General features: G+C 35.4%; 1 protein-coding gene across 2 annotated transcripts in view; it reads right to left on the bottom strand.

Annotated features, from left to right (window-relative positions):
- LOC129906394 (CDK5 and ABL1 enzyme substrate 1) overlaps positions 1-25,781 on the bottom strand; it is a 60,871-nt gene that overhangs the window by 21,598 nt on the left and 13,492 nt on the right. For both annotated transcript variants that reach the window (XM_055982151.1, XM_055982152.1), the window contains 3 exons: positions 4,591-4,932; positions 4,412-4,535; positions 4,206-4,351 (listed from right to left, as the gene is read on the bottom strand). In XM_055982151.1, the coding sequence (XP_055838126.1) occupies positions 4,206-4,351; positions 4,412-4,535; positions 4,591-4,932 (612 nt within the window). The remainder of the gene's footprint in view (positions 1-4,205; positions 4,352-4,411; positions 4,536-4,590; positions 4,933-25,781) is intronic.

The raw sequence follows: 25,781 nt of genomic DNA, 5'->3' as shown, positions 1-25,781 counted from the left end.
ATTCGTCACACTAGCGCTATTCACATTTTTGGGTTTTAGTTTGTTATCGGTCTTTGGTTTTTTATAATCTTCAAAAGTATCTGAACCGTGTTTTCTTTTCAAATTAGTCACAGAGTTTGAAGTTGTTTTTTTTTTTCAAAACCCTTGATTTCGGTTAGTTTTTGTTGTGAACACTTAGTACATGTAGCTACAATTGTTTTGTTTACACACTTGTCGGGAACAAGTTTAAAGAAGGAGCCAAAGATAATTAAATTTTGATAAGCAATGCAACTTTTAAAAGCTATTACATTTGAATACTCCATACTTTAGCATTTTGACACACCCTTATGATCAATTTAATTGAAACTAGCTTTACCAAAATCAATGAAGTTTACAGTCAATTTAATAAAATCTCAGAGATGTATTTGAGAAATTTACCTCCCGTTCTGGCTCAAATTCTTATAAGGGACCAAGTAAGTCAAATGCAAGATGCAACTAATTTTCATCCAATGTCTCTAAGATCATGGAACCTGTGCCCATGTTCTGTAACTTTTATCACTGGCGGTAAAATATTTGAATGACTTTAAAATCTTTTAAATCTCATCAAAAATAAAATAAATTTCGTTCCAGATCGTAATTTCTTTCCGGACCTCATTGGGGACCTGAAAACGCGTGCTCAGAGATGTGTGGGACTCTTACCGCACTAAAACCACCTCCTCCTCCCGATTGCAACTAAGTTCAGATGCAATTTATCTACCTCAAAGTTAAGTTAAGTGTTGTAGGTAACTTTCCGGAGAAAGTTCCAACTGATATTAAAAAAAAAGGCTAAAATAAAGGGTTCAAATTTTGTTATAAGAAAAAAACATTCGAATTTATATTAATTAATGCCGATATTTTGAAATAAAGAAATTAAATTGAAAAATTTCACTGTACCAAATCGGAAGGTTTAGTCCTTCGCAAACGTCGTACTAAGTTTGTTTTGCTGAGAATTTCTAGTATTGTTCTAATAGTATGTTCGAATAACCGTTTTCTATGTTTTTGGGAATGTTTTTATTTCTTCACGAACCGTGGGGATTCCGAGATCTCTGTGAAGATCTTCGTTTCTTATATATCACGGCGCATTTACAAATGATCTTAATAATTTATTTTCAAAAGTTTGTAATCTATTTAAATTTGTACCACGGGTACAGCCCCAGAGTTGAATACCATATGTTAAGTACCTGCTTGAAAACTATAATTTGTATTCATTGTTGTCCGAGCAACCAGTACATTTCTCTCAATTTAATTGATCATATTTAATTGATCACATTTATTTTCCATACCGAGATATTTTGCCTCATTTGCAAATGGGACTTGAGTAGTATTAATAAAAACAGTTAGTCTATTTATTTTGTTATACGCAAGGTCCACGTGGACTGACTTAAATTCGTTAAGCGTTATTCCCCATGTTTTTGTACATTCATTGTAATTAAGAGCATTTCTTAGTCATTGTCTTAAAAAAGATATCATCTGTGCCCCCCTCTCTCTAAATAACGATGTGGAAAAACGATATGTTTAACATATTTTTGGAATGAAATCAATTTATGTAGCTATTTTGTTTCAATTATTGTATTATAATCTTACGTTAAAATCCAATGACAAGAGCAAGGGCTCAAAATTATGTTAAATAAATAGGTCAAGTTCAACTCAAATCTGATTCGGGAAGACAGTTTTATTTCATATTAACTTTGACATGAAAATTATTTCTGGCATATTTAGCATAGATTAAGATAGTTTCTTGAAGAAAATTTGAAAATCGTGTAAAAATAAAACACTGTAATGTTGGCGTTGGTGAAAAAAATTAGATTTCGTATTTTTCATTTTTCTCAAAAACTAAAAGAGATTTTGACTTCTGTGCTTTACGAAAAATATATAATATAATTAATAATTGGAAAAAAAATTAGTACTGAATTGGGTAAACTTTTTGGAATAAAAACTGTTTTAATTTTTTTTTTTCAAAATTTTGTGTTTGAAATTTTTTTTTCAAAAACTATCCACCGAAAAATATTTTTTTTAAAAATCAGAAAGTAGTTTAGTTTTGTTAGTGTTGCCGTTGTCTTTAAATACTTTTTTTTTATTTAAGGTCGATTTCTTAATTTTAAAGTTTTTTTCACATTCAAGTGCTTTGCAGACCGTTTTTGGCACGGCTACCGACTTTTTTTTTGCAGTAACATACCTGGGGATGTCCTTTAACATATGGCATATCAGTGAATACTAAACAATAACCTTCAATAGTTTGTAATTTTTTACACCTTTATCACAAATTTTACACAGTTCGCCACACTTACGGACAGGCAGACCAGTGCCAGCGGTTTCTTATAAAACTCGTTGAAGACTATAAAGTGGTATGACTCTGAATACTAAGCAAGCAAAATTCCAGTAAGTTCTTATCTTGTTTTTAACAAGAAAAAAAATATATTTTTCTCACTAGTAATTATGTATCTCACCGCGATTCACCACCTTCGCAAATATAAAAACTTGCAAGATTCTAATTGGAACGTTGTGTCAAAATTTGAAAGCGATTGGCAAAGAACATTTCGAGATTTGCTATTAAAAGCAAATAAACATGAGATATACCAAACACGTTGATTCCAATTTCAGATTTCTCAAAGAAGAAAAGAGATATTTTAAAGATTTAAACGGATTTAGAAAGACAAGATTTTAGTTTATTTAGTTCAGATTTAGTTCTATTAGAAACTGTTACAAATTTATTTAAAACAAATAACCAAAAGCTAAGAAATAATCTCGAAAACTGGTAAAAAGCGGCATTTTCGATTTTCTAACGGGATTATCTCAAAAACGTGAATTGTTCTGAATTCGGATTCGAGCTCAGCACCCAAAAAACCTGTCTGTAACAAAAACCTTGTTGACCAGTGTAATTCTATCAGAAAAAATGTCCCACTTTCTTAAGAGAAAAGTTAAAACAAAACAAAAATTGGAAAATTTTGGTTTGTGAACAGTTTCAACGATTCAGCTATTTTACCATTAGAAATAAAATATTTAGTCATATTTTCCTCAAACTAGAAGAATGTAGCTTTCACGAGCTCTTATTGTTTTGTGATGATACGATCATTCATTACTGAGATACAGCCTATCGAAAATCACTAAAAAAAAATCACGAATTTTTTTGTTCCGTTAATTTTTTGAGCTAGTGCGTGTTGACGAACATCTATCTTTCACAAAATTCTAAAAAGTTTATACTAAGGGTATTCACATTGTATATATATTTCTATAGTACTATCAATCCATGAAAATACTTTAGCGACACCTTTTGGTAGATCTGCACTTCAATTTTCTGCATAAGGTTCAAACATAAAATAAACTAGCGATCCCAGCGGTGGCGACGCAAAATAGAAAATTCTACTTCATGAGAGTACTATAAGAATATATATACAATGGTATTCACGTAACGAGATAATTTTCTACTCTACAGAAAAATAAGAAATTCGCAAAGGCTAAGAATAAGAAGTACTTCTTATTCTGTGGCAAAAGGTTAAAATGAACACCCCAGAAGAAAATAATTGCGTAAACAAAGGAAACAAACAGCGGTTTGTTAAACGTCAAATTGAACTCATAAAATTTGTTCAATTAAAAAAATAAAGTCAAGCTAATTTTGCAAATACTACCTATGCAACAATAAAAAAATGTAATTTGCTCAAATAAAATAATATTCTCTTTTCAAAATTAACATATTTATTTGTGGTTATTTGAATAGTAAGGCATAAATCGCGTTCAAAAAAGATATTCCACAACACAACCAAAGTTTATCAGATTTTTTTTTCTACGGTTTCTGCTTCAAAATAGTGGGTAAATTTCTATGATTTGCAGAATAAACTTCCCATACATATTTTGACAGCTCATTTCTACCGATAGAAAATTCTACGGTTTCTATAGGTTTTCCGCGTTAACGTGAATACCCCTACTGTTTGTAGTATCTGAACAAATAATACAGTTTTCTAATATTAGGCAACAGAAGAAATCTTAAATATTTTAATGTCACTTATGAATAATAAAAATAAAATTACTTTCGAGTTCAGCTACAATCGAATGAGGTCGTATTTCAATAAATACAAATAAGCTCTACACTGTCTTTAAAAATATGGCCGCCAATATGTATTTATCAGTAAACACAGCCACCGATGGATATCCGATTGGGTTGAAGAATAGAAACATAAAACATATCAAACCTTGCGATTCCATGGTTTTTGAGTGCATGAGTGTTTGTAATTTCTACGCTGTTTTCAAGGTTAGCAGCAATTATATTTGTTGGTATTTTTTTACTTTCTTTGTTATACTGTCGGGAAGGAACCAAAAGATGTCCATATGATATTTCCTGAATCGAAAAAAAAAACAATAAAAATGCATATTTTTGATGCCGAAGAATACAATTTACCTGACCGTGTTCGCCCTTTTCGATTCCTAACAGGTCAAATGGATCAAATGGTACGTCATTTATAGCTGATAGAGGCCTCGAAGCAGATGTATTATTTCGACGTCCATCCTTTCGTACTTCAATTCTAAAACAAATATGCTTAAAATTTATGTAATGGCTTTTACATGTTATTTATTAACCTTCCATTTTTTTCTCTGTGGTAAGGCAGCGCTGAGAATACAAAAAAAGGTACTTTACGCGATACAATTATGACTCGTTCATCTTTGAATGAATGTTTTTGATGAGTATATGTTTTTAAAATTTTTAAATCATTTGCATATGGTATTTGTACACTATTTATACGACCTCCTGGAGCGAGGCTTTCGGTACTACTATCATCAGTAACTTGGCTTATACTGGAACAATTTGTAAGGGTTCGTCTGTTTCCGTTACTAGGTATACTGCATCTAAGTGGTGCTGTATTTAAACGTGCTCGTCTTTCTGTAAGGAAACATGTTTCCCCAGCGCCACAGCTAAACGTTCTGAAAAAATATTTAAACGTCAACAAACGATAAAAGTATAATTTAACTAGAGCCAATTTTTCAATCTTCTAATAAACAGTCAGTTAACTGTTCGACGAATAAAGTTATTAGGCTCATAAACAATCAGATAAAAACATTGAATTTTTCAATCAAGAATAATTTATTCTGCAGAATAACAAAATAAAACTGTCAAATTCAAAAATATTTAAAATTAAACGTCATTTTTATTCATGATTGTTTTTGTTTTCTTGTGCTTCACTGTACTTTTTTCAAAAATTTTTCAAAACAGCTTTCACAACTGACACAATATTTTTGTTGAGATTATTCCTTAGAATAATTTTTATTCGTCTCTGAAAGAAGCAGATAGTTTTATTCTTAGGAATAAGCAATATCTGCCTGTTGAAAAATTGATTTTTTCTCTATCCTTAGGAATAAGTACTAACTGACTGTTTAACTGACTATTGAAAAATTGGCCCTTAGAATAATTTCATTATTATTAGATATTTTTAATGACGAAAACCGGTAGGAAGTATTATTTAATTTTTATTTTATTTAAGCTTAGTACCAGCTATCACTAAAAAATTAATTAAAACTATCTTAAACTAACTAACTTTTTTTGTTGGTTATTTTTATGTGTTGTTTTTTTTTGTAATAAGACCGGGCCCTAAGACCCACATTAATGTTGTTTTATGAAAAAAAAAACAAAAACTAAATTAAAAATCAAGCTTAAAAAAAAGAGAAGTTAAAGGGTTTTGGATAGAGGTGTTTATATGGGAACGATTAGTGCATTCCGTATTCCGCAGATTTGTTCTAAATGGAAGTCAAAGTTCTATGGAAGTCAAAGAAGGGAATCGCTTCGTTCGAGTGCCTTATCATTCTGGACATAGGTTCAAAGTGGCCATAATTGGTTCGATGACGGGAAAGGTAAAATAACGGGGGAAAGCGAAGTGTTCGAGGATTTAGGTTGATTGAGGCTATTTGGCGACGCTGGGCTAAGGGTTACAATTCAATTAGATTCAGACGGCTGCGGTAAAGGGGTAAGTTGAATCTGTCTTCCCACGGAAGGGCACATAAAGCGAAGCGAATAAATCTTCTTTGAACGTTCTCAATTCTATGCGAATGATATTCGTTAAAAGGTGACCAAACTTGGGAAGCATATGGGGTCTTACATAAGACTTTATCAAAAGGCTTTTCGAATGTGATGAGAACCAATTTGTATTTAGGAATAAAAATAATTTGCTTTACAAACAAACATATAAATGAACAATAAATCGATTATTATAAATTTAGCAAAGTAGTACAAACAGCAAGTATAAATGTTATTAAATTATCAAACTCTAACACCGCCTCTTAATTTAAATTAACATAATTACATTGATTACATTCAAAAAACAAAAAAACGAAACTTATTTAGAAAAGTTAAATCAATTAAAAAACATTACTTTAAATTAAATTTCTTACGATGTTTTTCAAATAATGTTCGACTGATACCTTTAGTCATTATATCTGCCAATTGGTCACCACTTGCCTTGTATTGCAATTTTATATCTTTATTTGAAATAGCTTCACGAATGAAATTATATTTTACATCGATGTGTTTCATTCTTTTGTGCTCACGTGGCTCTTCTGTCACCTTGATACAGGACTAATTATCTTCATAAATAATAGTCGGTGAGCTTACATTAAAACCCATTTCAGAAAGTAAAGTTCGCATCCTCTTGGCCTCGCAGATGCCTTCTCCCAGAGCAACATACTCCGCCTCTGTTGGTGATAAGCTTACAGTAGCTTGTTTTCTTGATGCCCAGCTTACTGTATTGTTGAAAACTTTCATCACATAACCGGAAATGGACTTTCTATCATTGTTGTCGCCAGCCCAGTCGGCATCAGTGAAACAAATTAACAAATTAGCTTGTTCATCTCTAGTGAAAATCATCTTCAGGTCATTAGTATAACAACTTTGAAATCGACTGAAGTAGTTTGTTGCTGCACAAAGATCTGGCCTTGTTGTAAGTGTTGCATACGTCAAACATCCCATCAACTCTCGGTATGGAACATCAGGAAGTTCATTTGGATTTCCCTTCTCAAGATTCAATCCTGGTTCCATTGGAGTTGATACACCTTTACAGTTGCTCATGCCAAACTTCTCAAGCACATTTTTTAAGTATTGTTTTTGGCTCAGAGTTATTGTAGCTTCTTGGATATTTTGTTCAATGTGCATTCCTAAGAACGTGTTAACCTTTCCGATGTCAGTCATCTCGAATTCATTCTTCAGCTAATTCTTAATAATGGTTATTTTTCGCTGATCGATGCATCATCCAGATATAACAAAACAAAACTTCTGACACCAGTTTCGTTCTTGGTGTGCAAACATTGATCTGCTGCACATCGTTTGAAGCCAATCTTCAACATGAACTGATTGAACTTAGCATTCCATGTTCGGGATGCCTGCTTTAAACGATAAAGTGTTTTATTAAGTTTACATACCTTGTTTCCGTTCTTGAAACCTTCGGGCAAATTCATGTAAATAGTTTCTGAAAGCTCGCCGTTCAGAAAAGCACCCTTTACATCCATTTGGTGAACATGCATGTTGTTGTTTGTTGCAATGGATAAGAGTGTTCTCAGTTTGGCGATCGGAGCAAGTTTCACTGTATTCAAAACCAATAACTTGCGAAAAACCTCTTGCAATTAGGCGGGCCTTGTATTTGTCGATTTGGCCATCCACCTTGCGTTTCAATTTAAACACCCATTTGCAAGACACTGGTTTTCTATCTTTTGGAAGATCACACTCAGTCCAGGTTTTGTTTTTGACTAACGATGAGTATTCTTCTTGGATAGCCTTCTCCCACGTATGCCAATCATTTCGCTGCCTCGCTTCAGTTATTGTTAGAGGATCATTATCGACATATTGCTGAGCTGACAATGCAAAATGTGCATCCATCTCCCACTCTCCAAATCGCTGAGTTGGTTTTCGATTTCTGGAGCTGCGTTTCAAACCCATCTGCTCATTGTCATCCATGATTTCTTCGTTTTGTATGCTGTCACCAATGCCATCCGTATCGGCACTGTGGTCAATATCATAATTATTCAAGTCGACATCTTCTTCAAAAGTTGGTTTTGACATTTCTGGAACTATTTGATTCTTGGATGGTGCACAATCTTCTTCCCCCTCTGAAACTGATGTATCGACGATCGTGTATCGACCTAACACAGATACTTCGTTGAAAATCACGTTTCTGCCAACAATCAATGTATTGTTTTCAACATTCCAAAGTCTGTAACCATTCGACGCATATCCCATCATGATACACTTAACAGATTTTTGGTCAAACTTAGATCGCTTCTCGGACGGAATGTGATTGTAACACCATGCACCAAATATCCGAAGATTCGATAGATTTGGTTTATTTCCAAACCATATTTCTGCTGGAGTTTTATTGAAGAATTGTTTTCCAACAGCACTTGTTGGACAACGGTTCTTGAGTAGTCGCTCTTGAGAAATCATCAGTGAAAGTAACAAAATATCTTGAGCCATCATGCGCAGGGACAGGCATCGGTCCGCAAACATCGCTGTGAATTAGCTCTAGAATTCGATTCGAACATGGTTCCATTTTCTTTGCGAATGGTAGTCTTGACTGCTTTCCAAGAATACATGACTCGCAAAATGTATCTTCGGTGTTGATTTTCAATTTGTCCAGGCCATTTACCATTTTTCGACTGATCATTTTCTTCATGTCACCAAAATTCAAATGACTAATGCCAAAAATTTTGAAGTGAATTCTTTGAATTTTCATCAGTGAACCCAGCAAATGCGCTTCTATCAATTTTGAAATCAACCTCGTAAAGTTTTCCTGCGCTTCGAGCTATGAAAATCGTTTTACCATTCAAAGATATGTACGTGTGCTAAGTCTCCTTCAAAAGCAACATGACATCCTCGCTTGGTTAAACTGCGAATTGACAACAAGTTACACTGCAAACCTTTCACAAGTAACACATCTCTGATAACTTTTGTGTCACAATCGCCATCATGGAACGTTTGAATCAGAATGTCACCTCGTTGCTTGGCTATTAACTTTGCATTCTTCTTAGCAACGGATATCTCAATTTCTTCAATATCTCTCAGCTCATTAAAATAGGATTCACTATTTGCCATGTGTTCTGTGACACCTGAGTCAAGAATAAACTTTACAGATGCACTTTTTGTATCTGTTTTGATTGCTGCATTCACAGATGTTTCTAGTTGATCATCACCAGTTCGAAGTTTACTTCCACTCACAGCACTCAACGAAACGACTGCTTCATTTGATGATGTTGCATCCGCACTACCCTTATTCGGTGCTTCTTTCTTGAAATTCTTCTTGAACTTCTTTTTCGTCTTCTTGTTGCATTGTGACTTGATGTGGCCCGCTTGACCACAACCATAGCAAAGAATATTTGCATTCATTGCAACTGATGTTGATTTGACACCAGAAGACCCTGAATTGCGTTTGTTGTACTCATCCAACAATCGACATTTCACAAAGTCTAATGTTAAATTTGACTTCTCAATGGTCTCGATAGCTATAACCAAGGTATCGTAGGATTTTGGCAAAGTAAGCATCAACGAAATCGCAATATCAATGTCTCCCATCTCTTTTCCAGAGCTCTTGAGGTCACGGATCCATCGATCGAAACACAAGATATGATCCTTCATATCGTCACCCTCACGATAAGACATAGAATGTAGTTGACGCTCTAACATAATTCGACCTGCAATCGTTTTGCGTTCAAATATACTCGCCAATCCATTAACCATCTCCTTAGTTGAAGATTTCTCCTTGATGTTTTCCAATTGGCTATCATGAACGCTGGAACGACGGCAACACCGATCCTGAGCTGCATGGTTTTTTTTATACGTCCGCAATTCCCGATTTTATTTCATATAAAGTATCTTTTAATACAAAAAGTTTTTCCATCTCATCAATAAATAAATTTTATCACTAACTCTTTCCTCACGAGTGATTTTTGATTCAATTTGATCGATTATCTTGCAAATTAAAAATCTTATTAAATTACAATTCCTTACAAACATTCTTTGTTGTGATTGAGTGACTTTGATCATCGCCTACATTCATCGGTCTCTCTCGCTCACTGTGTAAAGTGTTTTGTAAACGCTTTTGCCTCGTCTCCCTTGGTGAGTGCAATTTTTTTTATATGTTCTGCCGAAAAGAAGCAAAAACATTGAAACTACATACATCAAAACAAATTATTATATTTCATTCTGAGCCTACTCTGTGGACTATATTTCATCGAAAGCTGTGGAAGCTCATTAAAATAAATCAACAATCTTCTTCGCTGCCTGAAACTACTGCAAATAATACCACACAAAATCTTTTTGCTGGTCTGCAACATCTACAATTAGCAACATCAACTTTTAGCATATGTTCTGCCTATAGCTTTTCGATACTACCATTGTATATATATAAACTATAGTACTATCATGAATGTGAATTTATTAGGTCCGCTTCCTTGAACTAGGGTGCGCTGCGGTAGCTTTATTCCAGTTTTGGAAAGTAGAATGAAGGAATAAAATACGTGTGTAAGAGGGAGAAAGGTACTTTCATCTTTTTAAAAGGATAAAGAGAAAAAACCGAAATCATATGTTTGAATTTCGACTGCCTGGAAATAGGGAAGGAGAAATGTAAACAAAATATTTTTTGTTTACAACGCTTTGTTTATTTCTTGTTGCCTAGGTGATAGTAATTTGAGTACATATTTGTTCTCTTTCTCGCCAATAATTATAAAAACAATTTCATTCGACGTTTTTTTGAGATCAAATCACAATAGTTAGTGAATGCACAAACCATCTTTAAGCTTTACTAAATTTCGCAACCTAAAAGTTCACAAAACGAAAAGTTCTAAATACACTGAAAGAAATAAAATATAACAATTTTGTTATGAAAATATAAAAAACAAAAAAAAAAAGAACAAGTTGTAAAATAGAACAATCATAAAAAATCGGAACACATATAAAATATACATTGCGTACATTAAATATGGATACTAAAATCACTTGCGGTAATATTAACTGCACCATTAGCGATAAAACTTATGAATGGGTAGTTTGCAAGGGTATTTGTGGAAAGGCTTTTCATCCGATATGTGTTGGATTGAGTAGATACGCCAAGGCTCATCTGGCCGAATATTCTAATAATTTCAATTATTACTGTGAAGAATGTAGAACAATTACTCTATCACATTTAATGATGGCAGTCAAATGTACAAATGAACGCATTAATTTGCTGTCCGATGATATTATTGAGTTCAAGAATAGTATTTGTCGAAATTTTATTAAAATTAATGATTTATTGGATGAAAACAATGAATCTACCACTAAATGTATCGAAACAAATCATACGTCACTAAAATCAAGACTCTCAAAAATTGAATTATCATTAAAGTCTGCCCCACAAAAAATGGCTGAGTGTTTTGAAAACTCAAATGTTATTCCAAACCTTTTTAACACTGAGTTCAAGAAAATTTTTAAACTAATCAATAACATGAAGACTTCGCTTGAACCATCAACTTCCTCGTTCAACCCCATTGAGGATAACATATCTAGGATAGCAGGGTCCATGACAGAACAATCAATGATGATAAAATCAATTGAAAAGGGCTTCTATACTACATACGAAAAAATTAGTAGCAACACAGTTATCCTTGCAAAGTTCTTAATTAAAGAATCCAATGCTTTACATCAAGCTATATCCGAATTATCAGAAGAAGTGAAAAATGCATCTCGTAAAGCTGATTTTATTGCGTGTGATTCTGCTAACAACATCTCACTTCAGTTAGAACTTAATCTTGCAGAGACAACTAACTCTAATAATACATGCGGTTGTGATTGTATCGCATCAACTTCTGCTTCACATAATCCAACGTCACAAGACCATTCAGACACTAACAATAAATCCCTTCAGCACGAACTTCAGAATCTTGATATTCCTGCATCAGCTTTTAGCCAGTTATCCCCGAACAAAACCACGAAAATCCATCGCCTACACCTTCAAACTCTTCACAGTCCAATCGATATATAGTCAAATTCGGTACGACCTGGACACTTACAGAATGAAATAATCGCCTTGAAAGATTAAAAAGTAACCAACCTGTATACTTCTTAGTGAACAATGCTCCTAGATTTGCTAATGATTCATGGCTTCGACACTATTTCAATAAATTTTACCGAATAAATCTCAAAATTTGCAATCGTCTTAAAATTGGAACTTTCAAAATCTGCGTGCCTGAAACATATGAATGGTTATTCTCTCACCTTACTCATTTCTTACACAAGAGTAAAATGACGATCACTCCTTGGATTGATCTATCCGGATCTATTAATTATAAGTCTTTATTTAAGTCTAACAATAACTCTAAGCATTTCCCAAAACTAAACTTAAATCTCAAATCCTCCACACTGAAAATTCTCCCTTTAGAAAAGAAAAAAAAATAAATTTAATACAAAATATCCCAATTTCACTTTTTCACATATTCTAAACCCTGGTGCTACTATACCCAGTAATCCTAATTCCTTTGCATCATCTGCTACTCCTTCAAACCTAGAAAATAGGAATGCCAGTCCTAATAACGCTCACACCACACCTAACGTTTCCAGTTTCATCGATCCTCTTTTCCCCCCTTCTGTTAAGCTAACCATTCAAAACGCAAATTCAGCTGAAACTCGTTACACCATGTCAAGACTAAGGGATCGTCGTGTTTATGATAACGTTCGACTGTACTTGGCCTTCCTTTATGATAAACCTGAGTATGTTTGTGTTGTGTTCAACGTCACCAATCAGATGGTCTCACCAGATCTATTAGCCTATGGTTCGTACGTGAGATCAAAGACCATTCCTTTCAACCAACGCCGCACCAATCGCAATAATTTGTTACGTCTTTAACCCCATTTCACCCGAGATAAGAAGTAATAGTCCCCCATCTTGAATCACCATATATTATCAAAATGTCAGGGGGCTTCGAACTAAAACATCTTTTGTATTCCTTAACTCACAAAAACTACCTTACGACATTTTCGCCCTAACCGAAACAAATCTAACTCCTAGTTTTCTGAGTAGCGAATTATTCCCATCTGATTACACTACTTTTCGTGTTGATAGTAAAATTAATGATAGTAATTTGTCTGGTCGTGATGTTTTGCTGTCTGTTAATAATCGTTTCGATACCACCTTGTTCAATTCTTCACAGTCAACAGATTTCGAATTTATCACAGTTAAAATCAAATTAGCATCTCGGAACTTGTTTATCATGTGTTGTTACATACGCCCTTTCCAACCGTTAAGTTCGTATCAACTTGCCGTGAACGCAATAGATTTGTTATTCAATACAGCTGGTACTGATGACGACATAATATGCATGGGTGATTTCAACCTCCCTCACATTGAATGGACCTCCACTGAAGAAGGCACCTCATACTTCCCTACAAACGCCAAAACAGAAAAAGAAATTATATTTTTAGACTGTATAGCAGACTCAAGCCTATTTCAAGTAAGCGGTCTTCAAAGACAATTGGATCTCATCTTTACTTCTGATCCTGATAATTCAATTGTGATCGAGTGTGATCACTGTCTTCTAATCTCGATAATTTTCACCCTTTCCAACTTTTCTCTTATTCTTATCAACAATCCCACACTTCCACAGCTCCCGAATACTTTTTAACTTTCGAAAAACCGACTTTCAGAAACTTAATACTCTTCTCAGTGCCACCGATTTTGACTTCGCTAATAAAACTATTGACGATGCACTTACGATTTTCTACACTAAAATTTTCAAATGTTTTGCTTACTCTGTCCCACTTTTGCCTCGTAAGAACTTTTCCACCTCCCCACCATGGTATAATAAAGAGCTAAAGTCCCTTCGTATCCAAAGAAATAAACTATGGCGTTACAGTCAAAATCAAGTTATGACTATCATATCTTTACAACCACCTTTACACAGTTCTCTAATCTCTGCGAAGAGCTCTATAAAAACTATATTACTCGCATGCAATTTTCGATCAAACCGAACCCTAAATGTTTTTATGAATCCATAAATTTAAAAAGAAAATCCGATGGTTACCCTTCCTCTCTGTCGTTCAATGACACCACTTCTTCAGATCCTGATGTTATCAGTAACTTCTTAAGGTGCTTTTTTGAACAGTCATTTACTGATTGTGACTCTGAACCCGATATCCATTATTTTCACTATCTGAAAAAATCATCTCAAACGTCCTATACAAACATTAACATCGATACGACCATGGTCAGTGAAAAAATATGCAAACTGAAAGATGATTATTCTGCTGGACCTGATGGTATACCATCCATAGTCTTAAAAAACTGTTTAACTCACCTGGTTCATCCGCTTACCACCCTGTTCAGATTATCTTTAAAGCACGGCATTTTTCCAGAGTCATGGAAAGTATCATATATAATTCCTTTTCACAAGAAAGGACCTAAAAATGATGTCTCCAACTATCGTCCCATAGCAAAACTGTCATGAATACCTAGATTAGATTTTTTTTTAGATTAAGGTTTGTTTTTATTTTGCTTAAGTTTTATATATACAATTGACTTAAAACTAGGCTTATAATTAACTATTACTAGATTGTTGGCTCAGAAGGGGCCTAACTTATTTCTACTGGCTAAAAGGATGGTTTTATAAAATATAAATACATATTTTTGTCAACTTAATCTAATACATGAAATTTTAAATTGAAAAAAAGTATCTTGTTAAATAAAATAAGAAAATTAATTATAACTCAAGGTTTTTATCCCCTGTCGTGTCCGCTGTCCGCTCTTTCGTAGAATGGTCTTCCTTCGTTGAAGAGTACATCCTGGAATCTGGCATCGATTATCGCTCTTGGGTGTAGGTACCTTTGGCTGGTGAGAATTTCGTCCTGTAGCAGTTGTTGTACTTCCGGGTTTGGATGTCCTTCGAGGTTCCTCAAAATTCGGCTGGATAGTTCCATCATATGCTGGTCGATTGGGATGATGTCAGCTGCCTTGTACAGCTTCTTATTTGGCCAGTACTTCCTCGTTAGGGGGTTCCGATATAGTCCAGTGCAAACTCTGAGTATTTTCCTCTCGAAGAATTTGATCTTCTTCATGGCTGATGGTGAAATTGTGAACCAGACCGGGCAGGCATAGGTGATGACGGGCCTGATGAGCTGCTTGTAGAGGAGTAGTTTTGTCTTCTTTGAGAGTCCATACTGCTTCCTAAGTAGAGGATGTACCAGGTGAAACGAAAAACTGGCGTCAAGATGGCTGCAGCGTGTTTGTTAAACTTCATCCGGTTGGTGAAGTTTACTCCCAGGTATTTGGCTTTGTCCTTTGTAGTCACTACCGTGTTGTCAGGAAATCCTATGGTAATGTTCCGACTCCTTTCAGCGATCCTTCTACGGGCCCTCGTCCTTGTCTGTGGTGGTCTGAAGCAAATTAGTTCCGTCTTGCTGGCGTTGATCTTCAATCCCCATTTGAGGTAGTAGTTCCAGTGATTGTAGATGTGCTCCTTCACTCTACGGGCTGCTATCTCCGGTGATAATGATGTTGAGTATGTGATGGAGTCATCTGCGTACAGTTTGGTCCTCGTGCCTGGCGGGTTTTCGGGTTGATCTGCTGTAAAAATATTTAAGAGAAAAGGGCCTAATCTTGACCCTTGCGGAACTCCGGCCTTAATGGGTCGTAGTCCTGACTTGTCGCTGGAAACCTGTACAAAGAAGAGACGATTAGTAGGAAAATTGTTGATAATTTTTACCAGATATCCTGGAAAGCCAAATTCCATTAGCTTAAAGATGAGTCCTTTGATCCAGACGCTGTCAAATGCCTTCTCGATGTCTATCAGGCATGCTTCGGTGGTTTCCTTTTTGTTCAATCCCACGGTGATGTTGCTGTGAAGTCCAAGAAGAGGATGAATTGTCGAGTGCTTGCCCATGAATCCATACTGGAAGTTTGGTATTATATTTCTTTCTAAGCAGAAACTTTTTACCTTTCTCAGTAGTAGACTCTCAAGTACTTTGCTAACACAGCAAAGTAGTGAGATGGGCCTGTATCCTTCCACGGTGTTCCTGTCGGTCTTCTTTGGTACTGGAACAATCCTTGCTGTTTTCCATGCTGCCGGAAAATAGCCGTTGTTTAGGCAGTTGTTGAAGATGACTGTCAACAGGAAGAGGGCGATGTTCGGCAACTTTTTCAAGACAAAGTTGGAAATGCCGTCTGGTCCTGTTGACTTCTTTGAATTTCCTGTGATGATGGTCTCACGGATGTCTTCGGTGTTGGTGAAAACGTCGTTGTTGATGGGGTTGTGGGCAGGATTTTCTTCGCTGAATGTAGTTAGTGATATCTGGTGTCCTTCAATCACTCTTGCTTCTACTTCCATCATGAATTCCGGGAGATGAACTGGTGGATTGACCGTGAAGTTTCCCTCGAAGTGGTTTGCAAACGCTTCGGCTTTTTCTGCTGGGGTGTGTGCTGTTGTCTGTCCATGGCTGATAGAATCTGGGAGTTGTCGTCTTCTTCCTACGATGGCGTTGATCTTCTTGAAGCAGTCTGGTCCAGGTTTGTTATCTTGGAGTCTTCTCTGTAGCTGGGAGTCCTGGAAATGTTTAACCGCCCGGTCAAACATAACTTGGGTGCATTTGAGTTCCGAATAGGTCCTTCTATATTCATCATTCTCCGTGTTGTAGGTCCGATGCAGTATCCGTTGTAGCTTTTTCCTTAGCCTCTCCTGTGGTTGTTGATGGCGATGATATTCTCTGGGAGGTTCGAGAATCTATCCTTTGATGTCTTCTGGGTCTTCTGGTTGTCCAAGACGATGTTGACTGCAATCTCCAATCCGTGAATCGCTCCGTCAATTTCGGTGTTTGTTAAGTTGGTGATGTTGGTCACTTCAGGAAGTCTTGCCTCGGTGTCATCGCGGAATTGTCTCCAGTTGACTCGATCATACCTGATGTGAAACTCCGGATCAGGTTGAGTGCCAATATCCTCTGTCTGAGTCGAATATCAAGCTCCACAGCAAGATGATCCGAATCCGATGGATGTGTCACACAGCGGTAGTTCTCGAACTGTGAGAGAATGTTTATGATGCTCGTTGATGCCAAGAAAAAGTCCAGCGTTGATGGTGTCCTCGGGAAGGTGGGTGTTGGTTGCGAAATGATGGCCAGTGAGTGTCGGTGTGGATTGTTGTCCAGCCAGTCCACAATGGTTTCTCCTTGCTGTGAGCTGATGCTGTCCTGCCATCTGGGGTGCCTGGCGTTGAAGTCTGCGATGTCCATTAGTCTTCTAAGATCCTCCTCGATGTTTCCTTTAGAAGATGCTCCCTTCATGTAAATTGACATCAGAATCAGGGTTTCTGATTCCGATGTCTTGATGATGACGCAGGTAGCTTCTGTGGCGTTGAGTCCGTTGATTTTCAACTGTTCCCCTTGAAACAGCTTCCTCAGTAGTATGGCGGTTCCTCTTCCTCCGTTGCTGGTTTTGTCTTCTCTGAAGATTTGGTATCCCTCTGGGTGATATTTGTTCCTCGTCTGTAAATTAGTTTCCTGTAAGAAAAGAATATCGGGTTTCTTTGACTTTAAAAACAAGTTTAAAGAAACCCGTCTGGTTATGAATTAAATAGAGTTTACGTTGTAAGTTAAAATTTTTATGGTTTTTATATACATAATTGGCAGATAAGACGGCCAATTATTACTGTTTTTGCCTTATCGTCCAGGCTTGCGTAGTTGCTTGGGACTATTTGCTTGGCCTTTTGCACTAAAGTGAAAAGGTCAGCTCCTTTTTCCTTTTTTCTTTCTTACCCATTTTTATGATGGATCGGTAATCCTCTTGTTGACAAAGTTATTAAAATAATCCTAATCGGTAAAATATTTTACGATTAGGGATTAAGTTAATTAGTATGGGTAGTGATCCCTTTTTTGGCTAATCCGTCCAGGTACTTGGCAGGTAGTCCGGATTTAAATCCCTTTTTTGGGGGTTGATTTTAATAATGGCGGTGGTTTTGATAAGTTGTCCGTTCGCACTGACTTGCTTGCTTGCACTGTCTGGTCATGAATACCTAAATTGTTTGAAACCTTTATATATGACGCAATATCTTTCCACTGCAAACCTATTATATCCCCACTTCAACACGGCTTTGTCACAGGCAGATCGATTTTTAACGATTTAACGATATTTTTATTGAACAGTAATTATATACAGGGTATCCGGTAGAAAATGGATAAGCCTAAAATGGCTGATAGGTGCACTTTTGACTGTTCTGAAACCGAATAGAAAAAGTTTCTATCGAAACCAGTTTAGAAAATATTAGCTTTTTTTCGTTCAGTGTACTTTAAATTTCATCATCTTACGTTTTCTTTAACCACAACCACGAATGAATGAATTTTATAAATTTCTTATTTTTATAATTTTCTACAATAATTGGCTCACTACAGAAGAATTATTGTAAAATATGACTGATTAAAAAAACTGATGGAATCCATGCATTTGTGGCAGCAATGTGAAAAACTTAAGATTTTACAGTGAAAATACTTTATTAAATTAATAGACTTTTTTTGCACTTTGGCACCCAATAACTTGCTAGTAACTCCAGATTTGATAAAAACTTTTACCATTCTGCAATCCCCTTTGGAAGCGCATATTTTTAAAAAAGTTGGCCACCTACGTTCCTATGGATTTTTTTTATACCACAGGTGTTTGAAAATTTTCATAAAATATTTTTTTTTACATTTTGCATCGAAAAACTAACTTCAAAATTTTTTAAAAGAAAAGATGCAACAGTTTTAAAAACTTTTAACTTCTTATGTAGTGAGCCAATTATTGTAGAAAATTATAAAAATAAGAAATTTATAAAATTCATTCATTCGTGGTTGTGGTTAAAGAAAACGTAAGATGATGAAATTTAAAGTACACTGAACGAAAAAAAGCTAATATTTTCTAAACTGGTTGCGATAGAAACTTTTTCTATTCGGTTTCAGAACAGTCAAAAGTGCACCTATCAGCTATTTTAGTCTTATCCATTTTCTACCGGACACTTAGTAGATTTCGCTTCTCATATACTTTCAACAATGGATCAAGGCAATAAAGTCGCGCAATATATTTTCCTACTGGTGCAAACAAAATAAACTTGAGCTTAACGTAAGTAAATGTCACACCATCACTTTTTCACGTAAGCGCATAGTTCCTCCCCCCCCCGACCATATTATATTAATGACGAAACCGTGCCATTAGTCGATTCCATACGTGATTTGGGAGTCATTTGTGACAAAGAGCTCAACTTTCTGTCCCACATTGATAGCATAATAAATAAAGCAAAGTCCCTGTACACAACCTTTGTTAGACCTCTCCTTGAGTACTCTTCCCAGGTCTGGTCTCCGTATCAGCAGGTCCATATTAATCGTATTGAAGCTGTGCAACGAAGATTTCTACGTTTCGCATTGCGTGGTTTGGGGTGGGTTGATCCCTTCAATCTTCCTCCATACGAAAATCGCCTTAAACTTACAAATCGGCACACTCGCCGTAATAATGCTGACATAGTCTTTGTACATCAGTTACTTACTGGTAACATTGACTGCCCATATTTGCTTGAAAAGATCTCATTTAATACAAATCCTCGTCGCCTGAGAAATTTATCTTTTTTTCGACTTCCCTTTCACCGCACTGAATATGGCCAAAATGAACCCCTCACTAGAATGTTAAATAACTGACCTACACCTTTCCAAATCTTCCTTAAAAAATGCCTTCATGAATTTACCATCCTAACTTCCATTTTAATTTTAATTTAGGCTTAAGTAATTTGAATGTTAGTCATAAGTATATTATTCATAATTTATTTATTTAATTTTCTTTATATTTAACTATTAATATTTAAGTAATTTTGTATATACCTTAATGTATTTTTTATAGATTTAAGTAGCTTGTACTAAGCTTGTAATAAAAATTGAAAATTAAAAAAATTTGCACAATTATACTTTTGCACCTCTTTTCTTCTTGTCGAATTCTTGTTTTTTCTGCTTCATCCTTTCCAGCCTCAACTAGCTCTTCCAGATTTTCTTCAATGTACATAGATTCCCAATTTTTTTTCATCCAGAGCGATTTCGATGCGATGTTTAAGAACTGGCGTCAGTTATTAAAATTTGTTCCATCGAAAAGTGGAATACCCGTTTTTGTAATTAATGAACATGAATTATTCATTTTTCAAAGATAAATTACTAAAAACGTTATTAATTCAAAACGTCTTGGGCCAATAACCAAAAAGACTTTATCAAAAGGCTTTTCGAATGTGATGAGAACGAATTTGTATTTAGGAATAAAATTTGTTTTACAAACAAACATATAAATGAACAATAAATCGATTATTATAAATTAGCAAAGTAGTACAAACAGCAAGTATAAATGTTATTAAATTATCAAACTCTAACATTACAAAGGTAATGTAAAGGGATTTTGTAACATATGGATTATTGAACTCTTTAGACCAACGTTTTAAAAAAATCAAGGTACCGGAATTTGTTTACAAAGTAGTAAATTCTATAAAGTACGTCTTCAGGAGTATGTAACTTTTAGGCATTTACAGATATATAAATCTAGAAAATTATGTGTGCACCAATTGAAAAAGCGAATAGTTTTGACCTCGATCTCTGCAACAATCTTTGGAGGAATATTAAAGAAGAAACCTAAGGAGTTTTACTTAAAATAATTTCCAAAGTCAAAGCTGTTTTTATGGTTAATGCATTATTTAAAATATTTTTCGATGCGCTGCTATTTTTTGCTCGAAGCTGTATAATGTGACTCTAAGAATCGCGATATCTCACGAATAGTAACTCTTAAGGAAAAATCACAGAGACCATTTGTTAGGATGTGCAACTTTAGCTCAAGTTTTCTGTTTGATACAACTTACCGTTTTCGAAAAAAAAAACAAAAAAAAACACAAATTTTGACCTTTGACCCCGAATAACTTTTGTTGCACACATAGGATCGATGGGGATTTTCAAAACTTTGTTTGTAATGGTAAACCCTAGCTCTCCAACAAAATTTGGCTTTCCGGCAGTTTTTGTTATTTGACCACTATTTTTATGTCTAAATTGACCGGACTATTACGTATTTCTTGCTACAGAAATGGAGAAAAATCTAAAATCTTTGGAGAGTTTCGTTGTTGAAGGGGAAACTCCTTCATTGGTTCTTAGATGGGAAAAGTTGAAACGGGCTTTAAACATATACTTGGAAGCTGGTATTGAATCTTATACAAAAAAGAGAGCGGTTTTACTATTAATGGCGGATTGGGGATTTAAGAAATTTTTTATAGTTCACCGGCAACAAATGTTGATGCCACTAATGAAAATAATGTATATGAAATACAGAAATAGCTATTAGGAAATTTGATGAATATTTTCTACCCCAACAAAGTAAAATTTTTAAGAGGCATGCAACATTTCTAATAAGACTAAGGAATCAGGCTGATAAGTGTAGTTTTGATGAAATTGATGAACATTGTGAGGCTTATGTCCCAATTGAATAAAAAATATGTGGAGCTTATGTCCCACTCAAAAGGGATATATAATAAGCGCGCACTAAAGGGATTAGTCTACCCTTAATATGGTGAACACAGTACGAGCATTAGGAAAATAGGGAGGGGTTTGAAAGGAGATACCGATGAAGTTTTGAAGTTTTGATTTTGAAATGGGTAACGCGTTCCACATTCGTGTAGTGCGGCTGAAGAAAGAATCTCTGTATTTGACGGTACGTCCGAAGTTGGACTCTAGGGTAAACTGATGAGCATTCCTTGAAGCGCGAGTATTACGGTTGAATTGTTTCAGGGGAGGAATGCAACTAGCTATTTCATCGGAGCACTGCTTATAAAAATAACGATAGAACAACGTGAGACATGAGACGTTACGACGGTGCTCGAGAGACGTAATTGTATCAGTTATTGATCTATCACCTATCATTTTTATAGCTCTATTTTGTATTCTATCCAAGAAATTCAACGATGTTATTGGAGCATCTGCCCAGATGTGGGAGTTATATTCGAGCTTTGGACGAATATATGCCTTATAAATGATGGCTAGATCAGACGGGGAGAAAAATTTCTTGCATCTTCGGAGGAAACCTAAACATTTCGCAGCAGATTTAGCGGTGTCAAATATGTGTTCATTCCACAGAAGGTGGTTTGTAATGCACATACCGAGAACTGAAAGCTATTCGGTTTCCTCGATGCAAGTACCACTCATGGAAAGTGGCATGGAAGGAAGGTTTCCCTTTAATGAAAGTAAACAGCATTGTGTTTTTGAAGCATTAAATTCTACGCGATTTTTTATTCCCCATTGGACAATGCTATCAAGATCAGAATTTAATGAGCTTATCATATTAAGCCGTTCAAGATGGGCGAGAATCAGGAAACGAATATGAAAAACTGAGAGTACTATCATCAGCAAAACAGTTGAGTGGATTAGAAGTTGCAGACAGGAGATCATTTATAAAAATGAGAAAGAGAGTCGGAGACAAAACGGAGCCCTGGGGCACACCAGCATTTATTTTGTGGGTTTCAGATTTGAATCCATCCAAAACAACTTGTATTGAACGGTTCGAAAGGTAATTTCTAATCCAACGAAGAAGAGATTCATCGACGCCAAAAGTACGCATTTTCGAAAGAGAAGCTTGATGCCAAACTCTATCAAATGCCTTTGAAATATCAAGTGCAACAATCTTACTTTCTCCGAAACGATGTAAAGATTTGTTCCACTGCTCGGTGAGACAAACTATCAGATCACCAGTGGACCTGTTGCTACGAAAGCCGTACTGCCGGTCATTAAGAAGCTTCCGTTCCTCAAGATATTTCTTAAGTTGAAAGTTAATCAACGTTTCCATGACCTTGGAAAGAAGGGACGTAAGAGCAATCGGTCGGTAGTTTGAGGGTGAGGAAGATTCGCCTTTTTTAGGGACAGGCTGGACAAATGCTGTTTTCCATCTACTCGGGAAGAGACCAGTAAAATAGGACAGATGAAAAAGCTTACGCAGTGGTTTTGCCAGCGTGGAAGAACACCTGTTCAGAACGATGGGGGGGATACTATCCGGGCCAGCGGATTTGTGAATGTCAAGATCTTTAAGAACTCTTGCTACTGTACGAGGGCGAAAGAAGATTCGTCCCATGAATCCGTTTACGCGCTCAAGTACTGGCGGAGTCATGACACTATCAGGCAGTGTTGAGTTGGCAGCGAACTGCCTCGCAAGTAGGTTAGCTTTGTCAACAGAGCTTACAAATGGAGTGTCATTGAAGATGAGCGTTGGAACCGACGACGAGGTAGTGTTGCGAATAGTTTTTACAAATGACCAAACATTTTTACTACCTTTGGGACATTGTAGTATTTTTGCCTTAATTCTTGATCATGCAAAAATTTGGTTCGTCGAATATGGGCGTTGCTGGCCTTTTTTAGCTTGTTTGAACTTTTTTCGGTTTTCCTCAGTGGGATATAACATCGATTATAACATCGAAAGCTTGGCTCTTTAACCCTGATAACCTCTTTGCAGCTCGAATCAAACCATGCATTCTCTTTCGGTTTGATTGTTTTAACCCTATTCGGGATAAAATTTCTCATTCCGGAGAGAATTACATTTGTTATCATATCTTATTTTATTTATTTTTTATTTTTATTTTTATAATAATATGCAACTAACAGTTTAATAAAACCAATTATAAGATGCATTAAAATTCAATAAATTAAGCACAGTAAATTTAATAGAAAAAAAAAATAATAATAATATTATTCAAATAATAAACTAAGGAAAAAATTTATCTAAGCATAATACTTATAATTTGTACAAAAAGAATTTTCATTAAATACATATGTTTACTTCATATTGATTTTTATAAAAGTAACTTTTTTTTTTTTTTTTTTTTAATAAGAAAAAATGAGAAATTAAATATGAAAAAATTAATTGTGAGAAAGTAAAAAAGGAAAAATAAAGCAAAGGCAAACTAAAAGTGGAGAAATGATGTCGAGGAAGAATGACGTGGTACGATTCTCAATAACTGGGATTTAACATTAATATCACTTACACCAATGTCAAATACATTAAACGAGAAAAAGTAGCGATTGTGATAAACTTGCATTCTTACGATTGGTGACTTTAAGTATATATTAGTACGAGCGCGAGGTGGTAAAAATGATTGCAGCGGCTGTCTACTAGGTCGAGATGAAAAACGTATATATATTTCATTTGCCAGTAAAGACGATCGCACCTTTCCTACAATTATTTGTCTTAAATATGTTTCCATTAATATTAATCGGCGTTGAGATAGAGCATAAATTTCAAAAAGATCTAATCTATCCTCATAGCTGCTGTGATTGCGATATAATTTGTATTGTAAATATCTGGTGAATTTTCGTTGCACAGATTCTATAGACAGTGAGTGGGTACTATATATGGGAGACCATACAACTGCCCCGTATTCCAGGATACTTCTGCACAACAAGTTGAAGAGTTGGATGAAGGTTTCCGATTTTTTAAAATGTTTACCCACTCTAAAAATGAAATCCATGGCTTTTGATGATTTTTTAACGATAAAATCATAGTGGGGTTTTAAAAGGAATTTTGAGTCAAATAATATTCCTAAGTCTTTGTGTTCAGATACTCTTTTCAAATAGTTTGTATTGATGGCATAATCGAATTTAATTGTATTCAGTTTTCTAGAGTAGGTCATTATTGAACATTTGCTTATGTTGAGATGTAAATTATTTTTGAGACACCATTCAAATAAAGTATTTAGATCTCTTTGAAGCACAACGCAATCCCTTACATTATTTATTGTTTGAAAATTTTTTAAATCATCAGCGTAGGCTAGGGAAGTAGATATTATATTAGTGGTTATATCATTAATATAAATGTTAAATAAAATTGGGCCCAAAATTGACCCTTGTGGAACCCCTGAAGTTGGAAAGAATGGCCTTGATGAACATTTATTTAAAACAACAGTATTTTCTCTATACGTTAGATAAGTTTCGAACCACATCACAAGATTTTTGTGAAATCCAAACTTACGTAACTTAATCATCATTGTGGTGTGACTTATTTTATCGAAGGCTTTAGAAAAGTCGGTGTAAATTACATCAACTTGTTTGCATTTGTCTAATGCGTCAGCTACGATATGCGAAAACGATGCAAGATTTGACACCGTTGATCGACCACTAACGAATCCATGCTGACAGTCATTTAAGTACGGGAGAATATTGGGAATCAAAGAATTATAGACACATTTTTCAAAAATAAGGGATATCTGCACTGGAATCAACGTCACTATCGAGGAAGCATAGCGACCAGTTAAAGTTTTTGAAGAATTCAATGATTCCCTCCCAGTTGGCTTCCTCATATTGCCAGACAGTTCTTTTGGGTGCTTTTTCTTTAACTGGGTTTGTTTGACATGAGAAATTTGCAGATATGACACAATGGTCTGATGTACCTAGAGGCGATAATACACTAACTGTGTACTTATCAGGGTCAGAGGTAAGAAACAAGTCTAGAGTGTTTTCAGCTCGACCATTAACGTCCGATATTCGAGCCGGCTCGTCAACGAGCTGAGTTAGGTGGTTTAACTCAGCAAAGATCTCGGCATACCTTCCTTCGGGTGTTGTCTGGCCAGAAAAGCGAAGCCACGAAGAATTGTGTACATTGAAATCGCCCGTAACAACGATTTCAGTGCGAGGATAAAGGGAAACAATCCTTTGAATGGAGTCGGACAGAGCGTCAAGTTCGTTTGAAGTTGAATTACTGTCCAAATTGGGGCTCCGATAAATAAAACATGTATGGATGATGCGCTTATTTACTGTGAAT

Source organism: Episyrphus balteatus, chromosome 1 (assembly GCF_945859705.1).
Source record: "Episyrphus balteatus chromosome 1, idEpiBalt1.1, whole genome shotgun sequence".
NCBI lineage: Eukaryota > Metazoa > Arthropoda > Insecta > Diptera > Syrphidae > Episyrphus > Episyrphus balteatus.
Note: the sequence above shows the minus strand (reverse complement) of the source record. Positions and strands in the feature narration are given on the sequence as shown.